The following is a 23,132-nucleotide window of genomic DNA, read 5'->3' as shown; positions in this document are numbered from 1 at the left end:
TAAAATATTTTTAGCAAATATTTTTCAAATTTGCTAAAATATTTTTAAAGGGTTTCCTTTATGTTTCCATTTCATAAACATTTTTTGAGGAAACTATTTTTAGACAGTATCTTTGCTTTGAGCCCAAACTTGTTTAGTGATCAAACATGCTGAATCAATAGAGTCCAAGAACTAGGTTTTTATGGTAGCTGTGTTCTGGCATCTAATACATTTTTTCCCATCAATCTGTTTTAGAAAGCTTTTTCTAACCTCCCCAATTTACTGTTTACTCAGCAACAGTTTATGTGAAACAGATATAGAATTCTTAGTAAAAAATTTTATAAAAATCACAACAGAGCTTGAGAAAAGAATACCACAAGAGATGAACAGATACATATGCAATCATTTAGGGAAGATGCTTGAACTGTCATTTTGTCCTCTACATTTCTAATCACACTTAAAACACCAGTGTAGCAGAAGGAAGAGCAGGGAATGAACTAAGGAAATGTGTGCATCAGAAATGAACAGTGCCCTCTCTTTGGCCAGGCATAGCTTCTTTTCATCTCACTTTTCCAGAACAGATACCTGAGTATCTCCTTTTTAAAATTCCTGCCCTCCGGAGAACATCACATACTGGGGCCTGTCATGGGGTGGGGGGAGGGGGGAGGAATAACATTAGGAGAAATACCTAATGTAAATGACGAGTTAATGGGTGCAGCACACCAACATGGCACATGTATACATATGTAACAAACCTGCATGTTGTACACATGTACCCTAGAACTTAAAAAAAAAAAAATTCCTGCCCTCTCATCAACTACTTCAACAAATGTTTATTGAATAGCTACTCTATGGAATCATTTTGCCTTATAGAATATGGGATAAAAAACAGATAAAACATTGTATTTGTCATATGTGACAGAGAATAATATTGATGGCAACCCTTTATGGAGCAACAACTTCAAACTGGACACTGTACTGAGTAGCTTACAGATATTAGCACATTTTAATCCTGCAGAAAATCCCATTAGCTAGATATCATCTCCTGTTCATATAGATGAAGGAACTGAAGCTCAGATTAAGTCATCTGCCCAAGTTCAGACCATAAGTGGTAAAGCCAAGGCTCAAGTCCAGGCAGTCTGGCTGATTACTGGGTCTTTGTTCTTAAAAATTCTGGAGATGCTTTGTGCAGTTTGAAACAATATTTTATTTCACAGTTCTATCCTTATAGAAAGCTAAATTTTAGTATAATACAAAACTAAGGCAAATTATTCATGCTAACAGTTTCATCTATTTAGCATTTAGTCAATTTGCCATTGATTAGTGAAATCAACCCAGTTTAAGACTGTTGAAAACTGTGTCATATTGATCACAACGGAATATTTTCAGATAGGCTTTGATTTGAGGTAATTTATAAGATTGCAGGTTGGCATAGCCACTGAGTTGGTGAGCCACTTAACAAAAATTTTCTTTTTCAAGATTGTATCATCAAAGCCTTTTCAATATGGGATTTAAATAAATGTTTGTTGGATGAATGAGCAAATGACTAAATACACTGGTTTAAACAAGTTTTTAGCCTGGTAACTGGTAAAGAATTCTCTACTCTTAAAGGGTAAAGAAAAGTGCTGACTTTGATAGCAGGGAGTTTTTATATTCCTGGTATAAAGGCAACCTATATTCCTCTTTACATGTTTGATGTCTATAACTGGAAGAGTCAGGTCGTTGGTCAGCAGTCCTAGACTAGGGCATTCTTTCAAAGAAAGGTGTGACTTTAAGAGCATCAGCACAGGAATACACTGCAAAGGGCTGAGATGACTAAGCAGCATGAAACCTTGTGAGTCAGTGCAAACTTTTGAAGGGTTGAACTCTAAGACGGAATTCAGGGTGGGGCATGATCTTCAAAGTTTAAGAACAACACAAGGAGAGAGCTGTGATTCACACAGCTGGCTAAGGATCTATAGGAATGTAATACATTTGAACCTGGTGTTTAATTATTTTAAAAACTTATTCCAGAACAGCATTTTCCAAAGTATGTCCAGTGTAATAATAGATGCCACCTGTAAAAAGGATCCATGGTCAAACAGTTTGGGAATCAGTGGATTCAAATAAAATTAAAAAGGTTTCTTTAGTATTAATGTGTGCTGTGAATCTCAAAGGCAAAGAAAAAATAATTTACTATTTCCATAATTAATCTACCTATGCAACTCTTTCTTTGTGGAAGATTTCTAGGGATTATAATTTGATGAAACAAACTTGAACTGCTGCTCAAAAGTAGTCATGTGTACTTTAATGTTGGTTAAGTTTGAAAATAACAGCTCTGACCTGGAACTCACGCAATTAACATACTTTATAGTTCTGATCATTAAAGTGTGAGAATCAAGGCTCCTCTGCTGCTTAGCAGCAGTATACTCTCAATTGTAGGAAAGATATGTAAAGGTATTGAATTGTAATCCTAAAGTTGTAATATGTAACTATAAAGTTACAATCCTATATAATTTCAAGTTGTTTTCTGCTACACACACCCCTACCCACCTTTTCCTAAAAGGGTACCATGCCATAGTTCTCATCATTCAAAGAACCTGCGTGGTGATGGGCATTTGAACTCTGCTTTTGGGGGATGGGCGAGAAGTAGGAGGTTAGATAAGGGAAAGGGGATCTATGATAAAATTCACAGAAAAGCCTCAAAATCTTCAAATTTATTAAATATTATAGCATTTAAATAGTTCTGGCTCCTAAATTCAGATGTTTGTAAGAAGCTGGGATGTATCTTCCTCTGGACATATTTTTGTGTCCATGAATGGTTACATAATTCTGTTAGTTGATACTGAAGATACTAGATGAATCAAGGTTTCCACTAGCCTTACTACTATAATAGGAATTTATCTGAGAGTTCCAAATTCAGGTGCCAGGATCATGTCTGTAAATCAGTTAATACAATTATGGTTTGCCAAAACTCTAAACCAAGCGTGTCTTACCTGTGGCCCAGGATGGTTTTGAATGTAGCCCAATACAAATTCGTAGTTTTCTTAAAACATTATGAAATTTTTCTGTGATTTTTTAAAAAAAATTCATTTCCACAGGCTATTGGGGAACAGGTGGTGTTTGGTTACATAAGTAAGTTCTTTAGTGGTGATTTGTGAGATTTTGGTGGACCCATCACCTGAGCAGTATACACTGCACCATATTTGTAGTCTTTTATCCCTCACCCCCTTCTCATCCTTTCCCCTGAGTCCCCAAAGTCCATTGTATCATTCTTATGTCTTTGTATCCTCATAGCTTAGCTCCCACTTATAAGTGAGAACATACAATGTTTGGTTTTCTACTCCTGAGTTAGAATAATTGTCTCCAGTCTCATCCAGGTTGCTGTGAATGCCATTAACTCATTCCTTTTTATGGCTGAGTAGCATTCCATCATATATATATATACACACATACCATAGTTTCTTTTTTTTCTTTTTTCTTTTGTTTGAGACGGAGTCTCGCACTGTCACCCAGGCTGGAGTGCAGTGGAGCGGTCTCAGCTTACTGCAAGCTCTGCCTCTCGGGTTCATGCCATTCTCCTGCCTCAGCCTCCCGAGTAGCTGGGACTACAGGTGCCTGCCACCACGCCTGGCTAATTTTTTGTATTTTTAGTAGAGATGAGGTTTCACCATGTTAGCCAGGATAGTCTTGATCTCCTGACTTCGTGATCCACCTGCCTCGGCCTCCCAAAGTGTTGGGATTACAGGCGTGAGCCACCATACCGGGCCCCATAGTTTCTTTATCCACTCGTTGATTGATGGGCATTGGGTTGGTCCCACATTTTTGCAATTGTGAACTGTGCTGCTATAAACATGTGTGCAAGTATCTTTTTCGTATAAAGACTTCTTTTCCACTGGGTAGATACCCAGTAGTGGGATTGCTGGATTAAATGGTAAATCTACTTTTAGTTCTTCAAGTAATCTCCACACTGTTTTCCATAGTGGTTGTATTAGTTTACATTCCCACCAGCGGTGTAGAAGTGTTCCCTATTCACTGCATCCCCGCCAACATCTTATTATTTTTTCATTTGATTATGGACATTCTTGCAGGGGTAAGGTGGTATGGCATTGTGGTTTTGATTTGCATTTCCCTGATCATTAGTGATACTGAGCATTTTTTCATACGTTGGCCATTTGTATATCTTCATTTGAGAACTGTCTATTCATGTGCTTAGCCTACTTTCTGATGGGATTGTTAGTTTTTTTCTTGCTAATTTGTTTGAGTTTACTGTAGCTTCTGGATATTAGTCTTTTGTCAGATGTATAGATTGTGAAGATTTTCTTCTACTCTGTGGGTTGTCTGTTTACTCTGCTGACGGTTCCTTTTGCCATGCAAAAGCTCTTTAGCTTAAGTCCCAGCTATTTACCTTTGTTTTTATTGCATCTGCTTTGGGTTCTTGGTCATGAAATCCTTGCCTAAGCAAATGTCTAGAAGGGTTTTTTTTCCGTTATTATCTTCTACAATTTTTAGTTTCAGGTCTTAGATTTAAGTCCTTGATCCATCTTGAGTTGATTTTTTTTGTGTAAGTGAGAAATGAGGCAACAGTTTTATTCTTCTATGCCAATAATCGCAGTACTATTTGTTGCATATGGTGTCCTTTCCCCACTTTGTTTTTGTTTGCTTTGTCAAAGATCAGTTGGCTGTAAGTATTTGGATTTATTGGTCCTCTATTCTGTTCGACTGGCCTATGTGCCTATTTTTATACCACTACCATGCTGTTTTGGTGACTGTGGCCTTATAGTATAGTTTGAAATCAGGTAATGTGATGCCTCCAGATATGTTCTTTTTGTTTAGTCTTGCCTTTGCTTTGCAGGCTCTTTTTTGGTTCCATATAAATTTTAGAATTGTTTTTTCTAGTTCTGTGAAGAATGATGGTGGTATTTTAACGGGAACTGAATCTGTAGATTGCTTTTGGCTGTATGGTCATTTTTGCAATATTGACTCTACCCATCAGTGAGCACTGGATGTGTTTTCGTTAGTTGGTGTCATCTATGATTTTCTTCAGCAGTGTTTTGTAGTTTTCCTTGTAAAACTACATCTCCATGGTTAGGAATATTCCTAAGTATTTTTATTTTATTTTATTTTATTTTTTGCAGCTACTGTAAAAGAGTTGAGCTCTTGATTTGGTTCTCAGCTTAGTTGCTCTTGGTATATAGGAGAGCTAATTTGTGTATATTAGTTTTGTATCTGGAAACTTTGCTGAATTCTTTTATCAGTTCTAGGAGCTTTTTGGAGGACTCTTTAGGGTTTTCTAGGTATACAATCATATCATTAGCAAATAGCAACAGTTTAACTTCTTCTTTACCGATTTGAATGACCTTTATTTCTTTCTCTTGTCTGGTTGCTCTGGCTAGGACTTCCAGTACTGTTGAATAGAAGTGGTGAGAGTGGGCATCCTTATCTTGTTCTCAGAGGGAATGCTTTCAACTTTTTCCCATTCAGTATTATGTTGGCTGTGAGTTTGTCATAGATGGCTTTTATTATATTGAGGCATGTCCCTGGTATGCTAATTTTGCTAAGAGTTTTAATTATAAAGAGATGCTGGACTTAGTGGAATGCTTTTTCTGCGTCTATTGAGATGATTGTGTGATTTTTGTTTTTAATTCTGTTTATGTGGTATATCACATTTATTGACTTGGGTATGTTCAACTATCCTGGCATCCCTGGTATGAAACCCACTTGATCATGGTGAGTTAATCTTTTTTATATGTAGTTGGATTTGGTTAGCTAGTATTTTGTTAAGGATTTTTGTATCTATGTTCAGCAGGGATATTGGTCTGTAGTTTTCTTTTTTTGTTATGTCCTTTCCTGGTTTTGGTATTAGGGTGATACTAATCACAGAATGATTTGAGGAGGATTCCCTCTTCTTGTTTTGGAACAGTGTCAATAGGATTGGTACCAATTATTCTTTGAATGTCTGGTAGAATTCAGCTGTGAATCTGTCTGGTCCTGGACATTTTTGTTGGTAATTTTAAAACTACCATTTCAATCTTGTTGCTTGTTATTGGTCTGTTCAGGGTATCTAATTCTTCTTGATTTAAGCTAGCAAGGTTGTATTTCTCCAGGCATTTATCCATCTCCTCTGGGTTTTCTCGTTTTTGCGTGTAAAGGTGTTCATAGTAGCTGTGAATGACCTTTTGTATTTCTGTGGTGTCAGTTGTAATATCTCCCATTTCTTTTCTAATTGAGGTTATTTGAATTTTCTTTCTTTTCTTGGTTATGGTCTATCAATCTTATTTATCTTCTCAAAGAATCAGATTTTTGCTTCATGTATCTTTTGTATTGTCTTTTTTTGTTTCAATTTCATTTAGTTCTGCTCTGATCTTGGTTATTTCCTTTCTTTTGCTGGGTTTGGGTTTGGTTTGTTCTTGTTTCTCTAGTTTCTTGAGGTGTGACATTAGATTGTATCTTAGTGATCTTTCAGACTTCTTGATGTAGGCATTTCAGGCTATAAACTTTCCTGTTAGCAACACCTTTGCTGTATTCCCGAGGTATTGATAGGTTGTATCATTTATTGTTGTTCAGTTCGAATAATTTTTAAATTCCCATCTTGATTACATTGTTGACCCCATGATCATTCAGGAGCAGGTTATTTAATTTCCATGTATTTGCATGGTTTTGGAGTTGATTTCCAGTTTTATTCCACTGTGGTTTGAGAGAGTACTTGCCATAATTTCAGTTTTCTTAAATTTATTGAGGCTTGTTTTGTGACATATTATATGGTCTATCTTGGAGAAAAGTTCCATTTGCTAATGTACAGAATGTGTATTTTGCAGTTTTGGGTAGAATGTTCTGTAAATATCTGTTAAGTCCATTTGTTCTAGGGTATAGTTTAAATTCATTGTTTCTTTGTTGACTTTCTCTCTTGATAACCTGTTTAATGCTGTCAGTGGAATATTGAAGTCCCCCACTATTGTGTTGCTGTCTATCTCATTTCTTAGGTCTATTGGCAATTGTTTGATAAATTTGGGAGCTCCAGTGTTTGGTGCATGTATATTTAGGATTGTGGTATTTTCCTGCTGGACATGGCTTTTTATCATTATATAATGTCCCTCGTCTTTTTGAACTGCTGTTGCTTTAAAGTTTGTTTTGCCTGATATATGAATAGCTATTCCTGTTTACTTTTGGTGTCCATTTACATGGAATCTCTTTTTCCACAGCTCTACCTTAAGTGAGTCCTTATGTGTTGGGTAAGTCTCTTAAAGGCAGCAGATAGTTGGTTAGTGAATTCTTAACTATTCTGCAATTCTGTATCTTTTAGTGGAGCATTTAGGCCATTTACATTCAATGTTAGTATTGAGATGTGAGGTACTATTCCATTCATCATGCTATCTGTTGCCTGTATACCGCCCCACTTTTTTAAATTGTATTTTTGTTTTGTAGGTCCTGTGAGATTTATGCTTTAACAAGGTTCTGTTTTGATGTGTTTCCATGATTTAAGATTTAGGGCTCCTTTTAGCAGTTCTTGTCGTGCTGGCTTGGTAGTGGTGAATTCTCTCAGCATTTGTTTGTCTGAAAAACACTGTATCTTTCCTTCATTTATGAAGCTTAGTTTCACTGGATACAAAATTCTTGGCTGATAATTGTTTTATTTAAGGAGACTGAAGATAGGAACCCAATAATTTCTAGCATGTAGGGGTTCTGCTGAGCAATCTGCTGTTGATAGGTTTTCCTTTATAGGTTAACTTGTGCTTTTGCCTCACAGCTCTGAGGATTCTTTCCTTTGTCTTAACTTGAGATAACCTGATGACAATATGTCTAGGCAATGATCTTTTTGCAACGAATTTCCCAGGTGTTCTTTGAGCTTCTTGTACCTGGATGTCTAGGTCTCTAGCAAGACCAGGGAAGTTTTCCTTGATTATTCCCCCAAATATATTTTCCAAGTTTTTTTTTTTTTTTTGAGACAGAGTCTTGGGAGTCTTGCTCTGTCACCCAGGCTGGAGTGCAGTGGTGTGATTTTGGCTCACCGCACCTCCACTTCCTGGGTTCAACCAATTCTCCTGCTTCAGCCTCCCTAGTAGCTGGGATTACAGGTGCGTGCCACCATGACTGGCTAATTTTTGTATTTTTAGTAGAGATGGGGTTTCACCATGTTGGCCAGGCTGGTCTGGAACTCCTGACCACAATGATCCACCTACCTTGGCCTCCCAAAGTGCTGGGATTACAGGCGTGAGCCAATGCACCCAGCCTGTTTTCTAAACTTTTAGATTTCTCTTCTTCTTCAAATGCCAAAGGTGTTTGAGATATTTTTTTTTGCATTGTGTGTGTGTGTGTGTGTGTGTTTAAGCTCATCAGCTATTGTTAGTGTTAATGCATTTTATGTGTGGCCCAAGACAATTCTTTTTCCAATATGGCCTAGGGAAATCCAAATGATTATACACCCCTGCAAACCAATGGTGGAGATTTTCTTGGAGTAGAGCAAAAAGATTAAGGGTAATGACTCCAAAGAGCATGGGTGAGTGGGCAAGTTTAGGGAGTGTTAGCTGCACCTCTTCCTATCGTGTTTTATTTTGTTGAATGGCATAACCCAATCTGGTCGTTAACCCCATACTTGGAATTAGCTCTAAGCCTACCTCCTCCTTTAATTGTACTTTGAATCTGTCAATTCTACCACCCATATCTTTCTCAATTCTGTCTCTTCTTTTCCATCCTCACTGCTTCTAGTTGAATAACCCATATGAAATTTGTTTCAAAAATGGCTGAGTATCAGCAATTTCAAGTTGCTTAACTTAAAACCTTAATTCAGTCCTTTATCAACTCTCATATATATTTTTGCAGTAACTGTTCTTTCTACCCCCTTTAAACCCTAGAGACATCTTTCTAAAGAAAACTAAATGGCTGGGTGTGGTGGCTCACACCTGTAATCCCAGCACTTTGGAAGGCTGAGGTGGGCGGATCACCTCAGGTCGGGAGTTCGAGACCAGTCTGACCAAAATGGAGAAACCCTGTCTCTACTAAAAATACAAAATTAGCCGAGCACGGTGGTGTATGCCTGTGATCTCAGCTACTCAAGAGGCTAAGGCAGGAGAACTGCTTGAATCCGGGAGGCGGAGGTTGCAGTGAGTGGAGATTGGGCCACTGCACTCCAGCCTGAGCAACAAGAGTGAAACTCCGTCTCAAAAAAACCCCGAAAAAACAAAAACCCAAATAATGGCAACTTACTGCTTAAAACTCTTTAAGTGCTCCCGAGTTCTCTACAGAATCAAGTCCATACACCTTAACTTGGCATATAATTCACTTAATTCCCAGTTTTCAACCTCTCTGGTGATGTCTCTCTCCACACTCTATGTTCTAGCAATACTGCTTTATTTGCAGTTTCCTTCTAAAGTTATGCTGTTTTACATCTCTGTACTTTTTGTACATCCTGTTGTCTTTGCCTGAAAAGGCCCTTTCCTTCATTCTCTTTCCCTTTCCTCCTGAGAGATTCCTAGTTAGCCCCTAAAATAGCACTCCTTCTATGACACCATCCCAGACCACTCAGACAGTGTGTTAGTCTTTCTTTCCTCTGTTACATCCGAATAGCACATGTAGCTTTAATGCTGTACTTAAGCTAGCTATTTTTATGTCTGTCCCCTCAATAGATAGTTAATTCCTTTATAGAAACACTATTTTGTAGTATTTACACTGCAAGAACTCAAATATTAACTGTTAAATGAACAAATGGGCATGAGAGAGCAGTTATGATGGAGAAGGGATGAAAGGGGTACCAAGGAAGCCACTTTGCTATTCTCTCTTGATAACTTCCACCTTGCCAACATACTACTTGGTCCTGTGTCAGGGAAAATGTATAAGCTTTTAGGGTGGTCTGGGTGAGACAGGTAATAGGAAGGTCCCTGTTAACAGCTGCTTTTCCCCAGGGAAAGTTCTCAAGATTTAGCATCTGATGGAGAAAAACACTCCTGAGGCTAACCAGCTGGGATGGCTATTATGGTGAAGTGAATTATTTATATGAAAGAGATTTATACAAGTCAAGAACAGTTTTAGTTTTACGCTTTTTCTCTTGGCATCTTCTTATCTGTTCTAAAAATAAATGAAAACAGCTGGTGGGTTTGAGTTCTAAACTTTCTCCTCATATATAATCACTACTGAAGTTGTACAAGAGAAATGACTGAAAGGGTCACCTTAGAAAACAGTATTAAAGGCTGGGCATGGTGGCTCATGCCTGTAATCCCAGCACTTTGGGAAGCCGAGGCAGGCGGATCATGAGGTCAGGAGTTCGAGGCCAGCCTGGCCAACATGGTAAAACCCCATCTCTACTAAAAATACAAAAATTAGCCGAGCGTGGTGGTGCCTGCCTGTAATCCCTGCTACTCTGGAAGCTGAGGCAGGAGAACTGCTTGAACCTGGGAGGTAGAGGTTGCAGTGAGCCGAGGTTGCACCACTGCACTTAGCCTGGGCAACAGAGCAAGACTCAATCTCAAAAAAAAAAAAAAAAACAAGGAAAGAAAAAAACAGTATTTAAAAAATTTAAAAATCATATAATCTAGATACTAAATCAGCTGCTGAACTGCTGGCCTGGGTACTCACTATTGTGATCTTTGAAACAGCTCATCTGTTAATTTATTGGTTATCTACCATGTGCCAGAAAGTTGCACAGTCACAAGAATGGATTTTTTTCTAACTCTGTGAGCTCTGGACCTCATATACTATCTAGATATCATTTAATTTCTAAATTCTAAATATCAGTAGCCTGCATGGTCAATGCCTGGCACAAAGAAATGTTTGACACTAATGCTGGTAATGGTGGTGGTAAAAGTAATAATAACAATAGCAGCAGCAACAGCAACCCCCATTTACTGAGTGTTTCCTATATCCCATGTACCAGCTAAGCATATTATATACATGATCTCACTGAATCTTCACAATACTTTCAGGTAAATATTATCCCAGTTGTTAGGACCTACAATGCTGGGTTTCTGAAAAAGACGCTCTGAAGTTTTCTAGTGAACAGTTTCCTCTGGAACTTACTTTTGATTTACTGTGTCGTATAAGGGCAGACAGCAGTCTGTTTGACTCCCCCATCACACCAGCATGATCTTTGGCTTCACACCATTCCACCAAACGCTCCACTAACTTAACATTCTTTCCCAGTTGTTCAGCAGCTTCTGCTATAGGAAAGAAGGCAAACCAAGGAATGAATCACTAACAGACAATCAGCTGAAGTAATTCGTAAAGATTTAAGAGTGTGAAGGAGAAATACATCTAAAAAAACACAGCACAACAATTTCATTAAAGCTAGAACTGCAAATATTCCTTATGTGATGGGCTATTTGCCTTTTTCTATAACATTGTGAAATTTTATAGAAAATATAAAAACAAATGATTTCATACTCTTTTGGTTAAGCCTGCTAGTCTGTTAGTGCTCTGGCAGACGATAATGCAGGGTTCTTAGAAGGACTCTATGCAATCAATATAGAAAAGGGTTTAGAATTTAGAAATAAGTAAATAAACATAATTCATTCCTAGGAGTGGTTCTGACTGCTGTTTCTGCAAATCGAAAAATGCTCTCCCTGCCAGAAGACAAATTTTTAAGATTTTTGACTGTCACAATAATGAAATTTGATTTCAAAGCCAAGGTGAAAATAGGTATAGAATGCCAAAACACAACGCCCTTCCCTGAAACTGATAATAAAGCAAACTAAAACCAGGATTATAAGAACTAATAAGGAGAGATATGGTATAATTTCTACTTAAAGTCAGTAATAGGCTGGGTGTGGTGGCTCACACCTGTAATCCCAGCACTTTGGGAGGCTGAAGTGCGTGGATCGCTTGAGGCCAGGAGTTCAAGAGCAGCCTGGGCAACAAGCCCCATCTCTAGTGAAATTCCAAAAACAATAAGCCAGGAGTTGTGGAGCACGCCTGTAATCCTAGCCACTCAGGAGGCTGAGGCAGGAAAATTGCTTGAACCCAGGAGGTGGAAGTTGCAGTGAGCTGAGGTCACACCACTGCACTCCAGCCTGGATGACAGAACAAGACTCTGTCTCAAAAATAAATAAATAATAGTTATAAATAAACAAATGGAGTCAATTATAACAAGCACAAAAATTAACAAATGGAGTTCCAAAACTAATTTTTTAATCCTTTATTTGCTATTTTTTATGATTACATAATCCTGAAAGCGAGAAACAAGTCCTTTTTCAACTAGAAGCACATTAAGACTATCACACCAAAAATGCAAGCTGGTGAAAACATTTCTTTTACCTTGTGCATCTATTAACATTCTTAATGTTCCCAGAAGTTTAAACTGAACAGGGGGCATTTCAGATTTAAGAAATTTCAAAACAGCCTCTGTGACCCCAGCTGATAACATCTTTGCTTTATTTATAACTGGAGAAAAAGAGAGACTACGGTTAAAATGGTATTAGCATTCCTGTTGATAAACATTCAATTCAATACAGGTTTATTGAGTGTCTTTAAGATCCATGTTATATTTTTCCATTTAGAAACCTGTCACTTTTTTGTCAGTTTTAAGAATGGAATTCAGTTGTTTATGTGTGTGTCCGTATCCTATTTGTGTTTAAGCAGATAACAGACAATATCATAATTTTTATGACAGTATCATGACTTTTTAAATGCAATCCGAAACATTTACTTATACAATTACCCTCTTACAACAATAAAGCACAATTCTGTTTTTGGTCCAACTGTGTTAATATAAATGTTATAGACATTAATAAATGTTACTATCCTATATAAACTAAATGAATTCAAATGGATTGGATCATCATGTAATTGTACTATTTCATCTAACCAGAAATTTATTTTTAGAAAGTAGAATAATAGTTTTAACTATCTTTTGTTGTATTTTCCATAATAATGTGATTTCATGACTTCCAAAGGCACATTAAGGCTATTTTAAAATATTGTATGTCTGCTTATGGGAAAACACCACCAACAACTGAAAGTCATTCTTGAGGGGACTCTGTTAATTGATGTCATTATTCTACCTCAACTAAAGATACTTAAGGCCTGGTGCGGTAGCTCTCACCTGTAATCCCAGCACTTTGGGAGGCCAAGGTGGGTGGACTCCTTGAGCCCAGGAGTTCAAGACCAGCCTAAGCAACATAGTGAGATCCTGTTTCTACAAAAAATAAAAAATCAGCTGGGCATGGTGGCACATGCCTGCAGTCCCTGTTACTCAGGAGGCTGAGATGGGAGGATAACTTGAGCCCAGAAGGTAGAGGCTGTGGTGAGCCAGGATTGCGTCACTGCACTCTAGCCTGGCTGACAGAGTGAGACCCCCATCTCAAAAAAACAAAAACAAAAAACCGTAAAAAAGCTTAACTACACAACATGATGAAAATCTAAGAATTCACAAAAGGTAACAGGATATCTGAATGAAGGCAGAGATTATTCTTGTACAGTCTCACAAAACTTATTTAACATATGATCTCCACTTATTAGCATGAAAAAATGTGAACAATGTGAAGACTATTTTTTCTTTTTAATTTTCTTCATCAGAGCAGGTTCACAAATCACATACAGTAAATAGCTTCCCCAAATGATGGATTTTATTTTTTACATAGCTGCCTTCTATTCTTTTTTTTAAATTTTTTTTTTTTAAATTATACTTTAAGTTCTAGGGTACATGTGCATAACGTGCACGTTTGTTACATATGTATACTTGTGCCATGTTGGTGTGCTGCACCCATCAACTCGTCAGCACCCATCAATTCATCATTTATATCAGGTATAACTCCCCAATGCAATCCCTCCCCCCTCCCCCCTCCCCATGATAGGCCCCAGTGTGTGATGTTCCCCTTCCCGAGTCCAAGTGAACTCATTGTTCAGTTCCCACCTATGAGTGAGAACATGCGGTGTTTGGTTTTCTCTTCTTGTGATAGTTTGCTAAGAATGATGGTTTCCAGCTGCATCCATGTCCCTACAAAGGACGCAAACTCATCCTTTTTTATGGCTGCATAGTATTCCATGGTGTATATGTGCCACATTTTCTTAATCCAGCCTGTCACTGATGGACATTTGGGTTGATTCCAAGTCTTTGCTATTGTGAATAGTGCCGCAATAAACATACGTGTGCATGTGTCTTTGTAGTAGAATAATTTATAATCCTTTGGGTATATACCCAGTAGTGGGATGGCTGGGTCATATGGTACATCTAGTTCTAGATCCTTGAGGAATTGCCATACTGTTTTCCATAATGGTTGAACTAGTTTATAATCCCACCAACAGTGTAAAAGTGTTCCTATTTCTCCACATCCTCTCCAGCACCTGTTGTTTCCTGATTTTTTAATGATTGCCATTCTAACTGGTGTGAGATGGTATCTCATTGTGGTTTTGATTTGCATTTCTCTGATGGCTGCCTTCTATTCTTAAGTCTTACCTGGAATGGCCAGGTTTCTGAGGGCACTTAGTGCTGCATGCTGTACTGTTACATTTCCATCTTCTACATGTCTGTCCAGTAAATCCATAAGTTTTTCTACAATTCCATTGTCTACCATATGAATACAATTTCCATCTGAAAAAAAAACCACACATCTTTTTCTTCCTCTTTAAAATATCTATAAATATTTTATAATACTGATGTCTGGCTATTATCTACATTAGGGAAAATGGAGGTATACAATAAAATGAATTCCAAATCTTTCTCCCATCAGATTTATAGGTTTTTCTGTTCACTGAGTGAGAAGTATTATAAAAATTCTTAAACTAGATAAAATTTCAAAAATCAGAAAAATTACCAGAAAAATCTTCAGTTTAGAGCCAGATAATATATCAGAAGTAGAAACACATGGTTAGAATGTCCAATATTTTTCATTTATTGTGATGTATGCTTGTGTTCTCCCAATGTTATAGTGATAGTACTCTACCTTTTGCTATCATGGCTGATACCTAAATTATTTTTCAAACATTTACCAAGCACAGAGAATATTATAATGAACCACTATTTACTCCATATCTAGTTTCAACAATTATCCATATTATGGCACTCTTACCTCCATTATTAGGGAGTCACTCCCAAAAAGGAGGAGTAAAAATAGAGTAAGTCAGCCATTATAATATATACCAACAGTTCGTACTGGAAGATGATTAAACTAAAAAGAAAAATAAACTGTATTTCCTAGACATAGTATATTTCATGAGGAACATAAGAATGAGTTTCTAGACTGTATTTGAGTTTTTTAGTAGTGCCAGATTTCATAACATAGAAGTCTGGTGCCCCCTAAAATATTATTAAACTAAATTAAACATTCTACACAAAGCCAAGGGATTATTCATACTTAAGTTTTATGGGCATAAAAGTATAAGTTGAGGCACAATAATCCTAGAATGAATACTCAGATAATTAGATCCAAAATAAAATCACTAGGCAAAAGAAAGCAGATGTATACTAGAATGGGATTCAAACTTACTAAGCTCTGAAGTGCCAAGTATTCAAAAGCAGCACTTCATGATCTTTAAACTATTAGAATTTAGTTGAACTGCATAAAATATATAATTTGTTAGGAATGTCACTATAAGTATTTCAGATTTCTGAAAAGTTAGCAGCATATACACATATTACACAACTTCTAAACTGTTCCAGTTTTAGTGTATGTGACAGCAAAGCAAAAATAAACAAATACAGAGTATTTGACTAACAAAGGAGGAACGAATATGCTTACCATTTCTGGCAAAATTTGCAATTGCCAATGCTCCAGCAAGCTGTAGCTGGTGGTTATTTGATGGAATCCAAGAAAGTACCCTTTGAAATACACTGCCTTTTCCTCCTTCAAATAACTTCTGCATGGATTCATCTGGAGGTAAATGAAATAAATAGTTAAGCAAGAGAAAAATACGAGTAACAAATTCATATTCTTAGGTGAATATCCAACTGGGAAACTCATACTTCACAAACTATTACATTCATAATGGGAAAAGTAATGATTCTTTTTATAATAAACTTTTAATAGATACTAGACAATAGAGTTTAGAATTTTTCTAGTCCAAGTCCCAGGGAGCCATCTAGCTTTTCTTTAGTCCCTTGGTGCCAAAGCTATCTCTTCTATGGGACAGCTCTTCAAATGTTGGAAGATGGTGAAGACACTTCTTTTTCGGGTTCGTTATGTCTGGTTCTATCAATGACATGTTTAAGATGTCAAAATCATCACCTCAACAGCAGGTGAGATAGGAATATGAGAAAATGCCTAGGGTAGTATTTACAGAAGAGACAATAAATTAAAAAAAAATCTGACAAGAACATTCTTTGGCTGGCATAAATTACAGCTCACCTCCAAGAAGTAATAAAACCATGAGATCTGAACCAGTTTTGAGCTCAGTAATATCATCTTCTTTGTCACTATCCACTTTTTGCTGAACAATCTCTAGTAGACACTCTACCAGGCCTGCTTCAACCAGCTGTAGTTTAATAGCATCTGAAGAACAATATGAACAAAATAATCAAACTTTGAGATAAAATAGGAGCTCTGGTATAAGCAATCCATTATAAAGAATTATAAGAAACTAAGAAAATGCATGATTTAGATAATACATTTTTGAAACTCAAATCTTCAAAGTAAATTACCTTGACAGTTCAGTTTAAACATACAAAAAACTTTATTTCATGTTTCCATTTGAAATTGTCACATTTTTCACAATGTCTTGCAGCATTTAAACAAACTGATACTCAGCTCTGAAGGCAACTAGTGTCACTCCACTATTACTCTAGATATTCTCATGTTTAAAGGGCAAGCTATAAAATACTACAAAATAGGGCTGGGCATGGTGGCTCACACTTGTAATCCCAGCGCTTTGGGAGGCCATGGTGGGAAGATTGCTTGAGGCCAGGAGTTCAAGGTTAGAGTAAGCTATGACTGTGCCACTGCACTCCAGTCTGGACAACAGAGTGAGACCCTGTCTATAAACATAAATAAATAAATAAATAAATAAATAAATAAATAAAATCATGTTTTTAAAAAGGGCTTCAGGTTTTCTTTGATTTAAAGCTTTTGGGCGATGGATACATGGTGGTTTACTAAATGCTATTTCTGAATACGTTTCAAAATGTTCATAATAAAAGTTAAAAGAAAATAACTTTGAACCTTTCTGATGGCTAAACATAGCATAAGGTATTTTAGAGACAGAATTTACATCCCAATTATATTTTTAAAACTGATCTTCACAGGAAACTCCACCCCCACATCAAAACTTTTTATTATACTTCTAATATCTTTAAGTATTCTTTCATTATAACACTTATTTCATTGAAGAGCTTATATTTGCATCCATATCTGTCTCCATCTATCTCCTGAGCAGATATATGTTGCAGGAAGTCAGGGACCCTGAATAGAGGACTGGCTGGAGTCGTGGCAGAAAAACATAAATTGTGAAGAGTTCATGGACATTTATCAGTTCCAAATAATATTCTTATAATTTCTTATACCTGTTTTTACTTTAATCTCTTAATCCTGTTATCTTCGTAAGCTGAGAATGTACATCACCTCAGGACCACTATTGTACAAATCAATTGTAGAACATGTGTGTTTGAACAAGATGAAATCTGATTGTAAAACATGGGTGTTTGAACAATATGAAATCAGGGCACCTTGTAAACGAACAGAATAACAGCGATTTTGGGGATCAAGGGAAAACAACCAAAGGTCTGACTGCCTGCAGGGTCGGGCAGAATAGAGCCATATTTTTCTTCTTGCAGAGTGCCTATAAATGGATGTGCAAGTAGGAGAGATATCGCTGAATTCTTTTCCCAGCAAGGAATATTCATAATTAATACCCTGGGGAAGGAATTGCATTCCTGGGGGGAGGTCTATAAACGGCCATTCTGGGAGTGTCTGTCTTATGCGGTTGAGATAAGGACTGAACTATGCCCTGGTCTCCTGCAGTACCCTCAGTCTTATTAGGGTGGGGAAAAGATCCTGCCCTGGTAAATCTGAGGTCAGACCAGTTCTATGAAGTCAGACCAGTTCTCTGCTCTCGAACCCTGTTTTCTGTTGTTTAAGATGTTTATCAAGACAATACGTGCACAGCTGAACATAGACCCTCATCAGTAATTCTAATTTTGCCCTTTGTCTTGTGATCTTTACTGCCCTTTAAAGCATGTGATCTTTGTGACCTACTCCCTGTATACCCCTTTCCCTTTTGAAATCCCTAATAAAAACTTGCTGGTTTTGTGGCTCAGGGGACATCATGGACCTACCGATATGTGATGTGGAGGCCCAGCTGTAAAATTCCTCTCTTTGTACTCCTTCTCTTTATTTCTCAGATGGGCTAACACTTAGGGAAAACAGAAAGAACCTACATTGAAATATTGGGGGCTGGTTCCCTGGATAGATATACCTTACTCATCTTTGTATTTTAACCTAAACTGGCCTATCTAAATGCTTTGAGTGTACTTGACATGCCTTAAGATAAATGTTAATCAACTGACCTGAAAAATACATTTGCAACACAAAGTTTTTGTTTAAGAGACAGCATCTTGCTCTGTTGCCCGGGCTGCAGTGCAGTGGTGTGATCATAGCTCACTGCATCCTTGAATTCCTGGGTTCAAGCAATACTCCTATCTCAGCCTCCTGAGTAGCTGGGACTAAAAGTGCATGCCACCATGCCTGGCTAATTTTTAAACTTTTTTGTAGAGAAAGGGTCTCACTATGTTGCCTAGGCTGGGCTTGAACTCCTGGCCTCAAGCAGTCTTCCTGCCTTGGTCTCTCAAAGTGCTAGGATTACAGGCATGAGCCACTGTACCTGGCCAGAAATTTTTAAATTTAAATTTTATTTTTTTAGTTGGATTTTATTTTAGTCATTGGTTTCCCTAAACTGTATATGCATCCATATATGGCAATGACAGCTTCAGCTTATCATTTAGGAAAAATAAAGACTTTTAAAAATAAATACTTAAGACTTTCAGGCAATTTTAGTGTGTTAAAATTTGGCGTTTTTGAATCACTAGGATCACTGATCTTCTTTTGAATATTATCTCAGAATACACAGAGTATTCAACCTGGAATATTTCTTTAAAAGGTATACTTGCACTGTGCCATGCTAAAAGTAGGGCGTTTCCTTGGTTACAGAATGCTAGGGCTAGAGATGTGTGGTGACTAGAATTAAAAACTATGATGAAAAAACCTTAAAAATACTAAAAACCTTGAACTACACAAATTCCTACTTCTAATGCTGAAATCACTCTCCTTTGTGTACTGAGAAAATCAAGGATGATACATGCAAAAAATTAGTCCAAAAACATGCCTTCAATGGTATCATTCTATCCATTGTGCAATTATAAAACAGATGTGAAGGCACAGGGGAAAACAGTAATAAACATATTGTTATTTTGAAATACTGCAAGGAAAGTTGCAGGTAATTTTATGGCATAAAAGTGACTGAAGGTCACAATAAAGTTTTCACTTTGCCAAAACACCAATGAGATGAAAAACCAATTTCTCCCTAAAACATAGGACCTAAGACATTTAAGAAATTTTAAATGTGTCAATATTGTAGTTTTAAAATTTTAATTAATTATTTTTTTGAGACAGGGTCTTGCTATGTTGCCCAGGCTGGTCTTGAACTCCTGGGGTCAAGCAATCCTCCTGCCTTGGCCTCTGAAAGTGCTGGAATTACAGGTATAAGCCATCACACTGAGCCTAAATGTGTCAATGTTAAAGTTTACAGATGATCTCTTCTCATAATTTGACTGAAATCAAATACTTGAAAACAAATATATGGAAGGCTTAAACTACCTTAAATAGGATTAGCAACACATTCTGCCAAAGCAGACAGCCCAGCACATTTACCAAAACCATTCTGTCCAAGGACATGTATCTTCATCACCACTGTTTACACACATATGTATGAATGTACACATGTATGTATCACATATGCATCATATATAGGTATTTTAAAACTTTTTTTAAAGAGTGGAAGAAAACCACAAATGCAGAGAAGTGCATAAAATATGCAAGTTAAATTTAATATATTATTAGCAAGCAAATAACCATGGATCTATCACCTAGATCAAGAAATTCATTACCAACAACTCAGGAAGCCTATCTCTACATTTCTGTTTCTGATAACAAACCCCTTCCTTCATTCATCTCAAATCATCTTGATTATTATGGTAATCACTTCTATACTTTCATCATTTTACCAAGTAAACAATCATTCCTAAAAACTACAGTTTAGTTTTACTTTTTTTTTTACTTTATATAAATTGAATCATACAATGTGTATTTTTCAGTGTTGGCTTTTTCCTTTCAACATTATGAGATTCATCTACAGTAACAGTTATAGCTGTCTTCATTCCTTTTCATAACTCTATGTTCTTCCATTATATTAATATCCTATGATTTATTCATTCCACTGTTAATGGATATTGGTTGTTTCCAATTTTTCATTATAAATAATGCTGCTCTGAACATTCCTGTTAACAGCTCCTAGTGTACATGTGTACAAGCTTCTGGGTATACTCCTAAGAGTAGAATTGCTGGATCTATTGCTTCAGCTTCAATAGATACTACTTCCCAATTGTACCAATTTACACTCCCACTGTTCCACACCCTCAACAATTGGTGTATATATATATATATACACACACACACACATACATACACATATATATGGGCATCAAATTGTTCATAATATCCTCTTAATAGCTGTAAGACCTGTGGTAAGGTCTCCTCCTCTTGCATTCTTAATTTTGGTTAATTATGCTTTCTCTCTTTTCATTATGAATCTCACTAGGGTTTATCAATTCCAATATCTTTTTAGACTCAACTGTAGCAATTATATGTTTGTGTTGCACTGTATGTTTTCCATTTTATTTCAGCTCTTTACGTTTCCTTCCTTCTGCTTATTATTATTATTTTTTAAAATTTCAATAGCTTTAGTGGTACAAGTGGTTTTTGGTTACATGGATGAATCGTATAGTGGCAAAGTCTAGGATTTTTAGGGCACCCGTCATTGAATAGTGTACACTGTACCCAATAAGTAGTTTTTACTCCTCACCCCCTCATCTCCCTCCATCCTTCTGTCTCCAAAGTCCATTCTACCACTCTGTATGCCTTTGTATACCTACAGCATAGCTCCCACTTGTGAGAATAGGTGACATTTGGTTACTTCACTTAGAATTAATGCCCTCCAGTTCCATTTAAGTTGCTGCAAAAGACATTATTTCATTCTTTTTTATAGCTGAGTAGTATTCCATGGTATGTGTGTGTGTGTATACACACCCCATTTTCTTTATCCACTCATCCACTGATGGACACTTAGGTTGATTCCCTATCTTTTCTTCTACTTTTTAAAAGAATATATATTACTTGTGGATTTTGTCAACATTGTTGTATTTTATTCCAGTTAACTACTTAAAATTTTTTTTTTTTTTGTAGATTTAGGGAGTACAAGTGCAGATTAACAAAATTAATAGACTACTAGCTACATTAACAAAAAAAAAAAAAGAGAAGATTCAAATAAGCACAATAGAAACAATAAAGGTGACATTATAGCTGCTACCACAGAAATACAAAAGATTATCAGAGACTACTATGAGCATATTCACACAAATTGGGAGGTGAGGATTGAAAAATTACCTTTTGGGTTTTTGGGTTTATATTTTTCTGAGATGAATACTGAGCTCATTGATTTTAGTTCTTTTCCTTTTCTACTAAAAGCATTTTGAGTAAAATATTTCCCTCTGAATAGGGCTTTACTTGTATCATGTAAGACTTGAGATAGACTATTTTCATTTTCACTACTAGAAAAATTTCTAATTTCCATTACAATTCTTTTTTGACCTCTGAGGTATTGGAAGTATATTTCCTACTATATAAACATACAGAGATTTTTGGTTTTCTTTTTATAATTAGTTACTAGACAACTCACTTAGGTCAAAGAAATACTTTGTATGATAGCAATCTTTTGAAATTTCTTTCTTTCGTGACAAGTATACATGTTCTTAAATGTTTCATATGTACTTGAAAGAACTCTGTAGTTGAAGTGTTCTAAAATAAGTCCATTAAATCAATTGTCTTAATCATTTTCAAATTTTCTATAACCTTATTCTTCTATCTTATTCTATAAATTATTGAAAGAGGTATTAAAATTTCTCACAATTTTTGTGGATTTGTCTATTTCTCTTCACAGTTCTGAATGTTTTTGCTTCGTATGTTTTGGGATAATGTATGATGGTCATTTTTTTCCTAGGTAAATTGGACCTTTTATTACTAAAGTCACCCTCTTTATCTCTAGCAAGTCTTTTCATCTTAAAATCTATTTAATTTTATATTAATATAACTACCCCAGCCTTCTTTAGGTTTCAGTGGTACATTTTTTCCATCCTATTATTCTCAATCTTTTAAATCTCCTATTTAATAAGTATTGCTTAAGTAGTATAACTGTTTATTTTAAAACACAAGTGACAAATGGTCTTTTAATTAGAGCATTTAGGCCACATTTAACATAATTACTGAAATACTGTGTCTTAAAACTGCATTTTTAAGCTCTATTTGTCCTCTATAATTCATGTTTCGTTTTCTTTCTTCTTTTTTCTTGTTTTGCATTGCTAGGGTATTAAAAAATCTTTCTGTAAGTCCCTTCCATTTGTTCGGTTTGTTCGGTAATTATACATGATTTTTAAAAATTACTTTAGTAGTCACCTTAAAAGTTGAAGTGAGTAAATAACCAGAGTCTTCCAGATAACACAAGTGTCTTAGGACTCTAACTCCTTTTACCTCTCTTCTGATTTATATACTCAGTTTGTGGCATATTTTAAATCATATAAATGTACATTGTAAACTTCACAATAAGTTATTTTCCAAATATATTCAATGTTTGTAAGATTTACCTACATATTTACTGGTTTTTTTGGTCTTTATTCTCCCCTGCATCTGTATCATTTTCCTTCTGACAAACCACATTTATAACATCTGGCTTCCATTGTTGCTGTTGAGAAGGTAGCTGTCAGACAAACTGTTGTTACTTTGAAGATAATGATTTTGGTCATTGGTTTTCTACATTTTCAGTATGAGGCATCTAGATGTGGATTTCTTTTTGTTTATCGTATTTTGGGTTTAAAGGGCTTCTTGGATCTTTGCATTTTTCATAATTTCTGATAAATTCTCTGCCAAAATTTCTTCAAATACTGCCTCTGCACACTCCCCTCCCCACCTTCTCTACTCTCCTTTTGGGAC

At 36.2% G+C, this 23,132-nt stretch overlaps 1 protein-coding gene across 7 annotated transcripts in view; it reads right to left on the bottom strand.

Annotated features, from left to right (window-relative positions):
* The window catches only part of RAP1GDS1 (Rap1 GTPase-GDP dissociation stimulator 1), a 173,757-nt gene that overhangs the window by 11,133 nt on the left and 139,492 nt on the right, over positions 1-23,132 (bottom strand). For 6 of the 7 annotated variants that reach the window (XM_026455034.1, XM_026455037.1, XM_026455039.1 and 3 more), the window contains 5 exons: positions 16,230-16,373; positions 15,624-15,755; positions 14,342-14,476; positions 12,202-12,327; positions 10,969-11,108 (listed from right to left, as the gene is read on the bottom strand). In XM_026455034.1, coding sequence (XP_026310819.1) covers positions 10,969-11,108; positions 12,202-12,327; positions 14,342-14,476; positions 15,624-15,755; positions 16,230-16,373 — 677 coding nt within the window. The remainder of the gene's footprint in view (positions 1-10,968; positions 11,109-12,201; positions 12,328-14,341; positions 14,477-15,623; positions 15,756-16,229; positions 16,374-23,132) is intronic. The other variant, XM_026455035.2, reaches the window with a different exon arrangement.

Source organism: Piliocolobus tephrosceles, chromosome 3, assembly GCF_002776525.5.
Source record: "Piliocolobus tephrosceles isolate RC106 chromosome 3, ASM277652v3, whole genome shotgun sequence".
In the NCBI taxonomy this organism is placed as follows: Eukaryota; Metazoa; Chordata; class Mammalia; order Primates; family Cercopithecidae; genus Piliocolobus; species Piliocolobus tephrosceles.
This window is presented reverse-complemented; position numbering and strand designations above follow the sequence as displayed.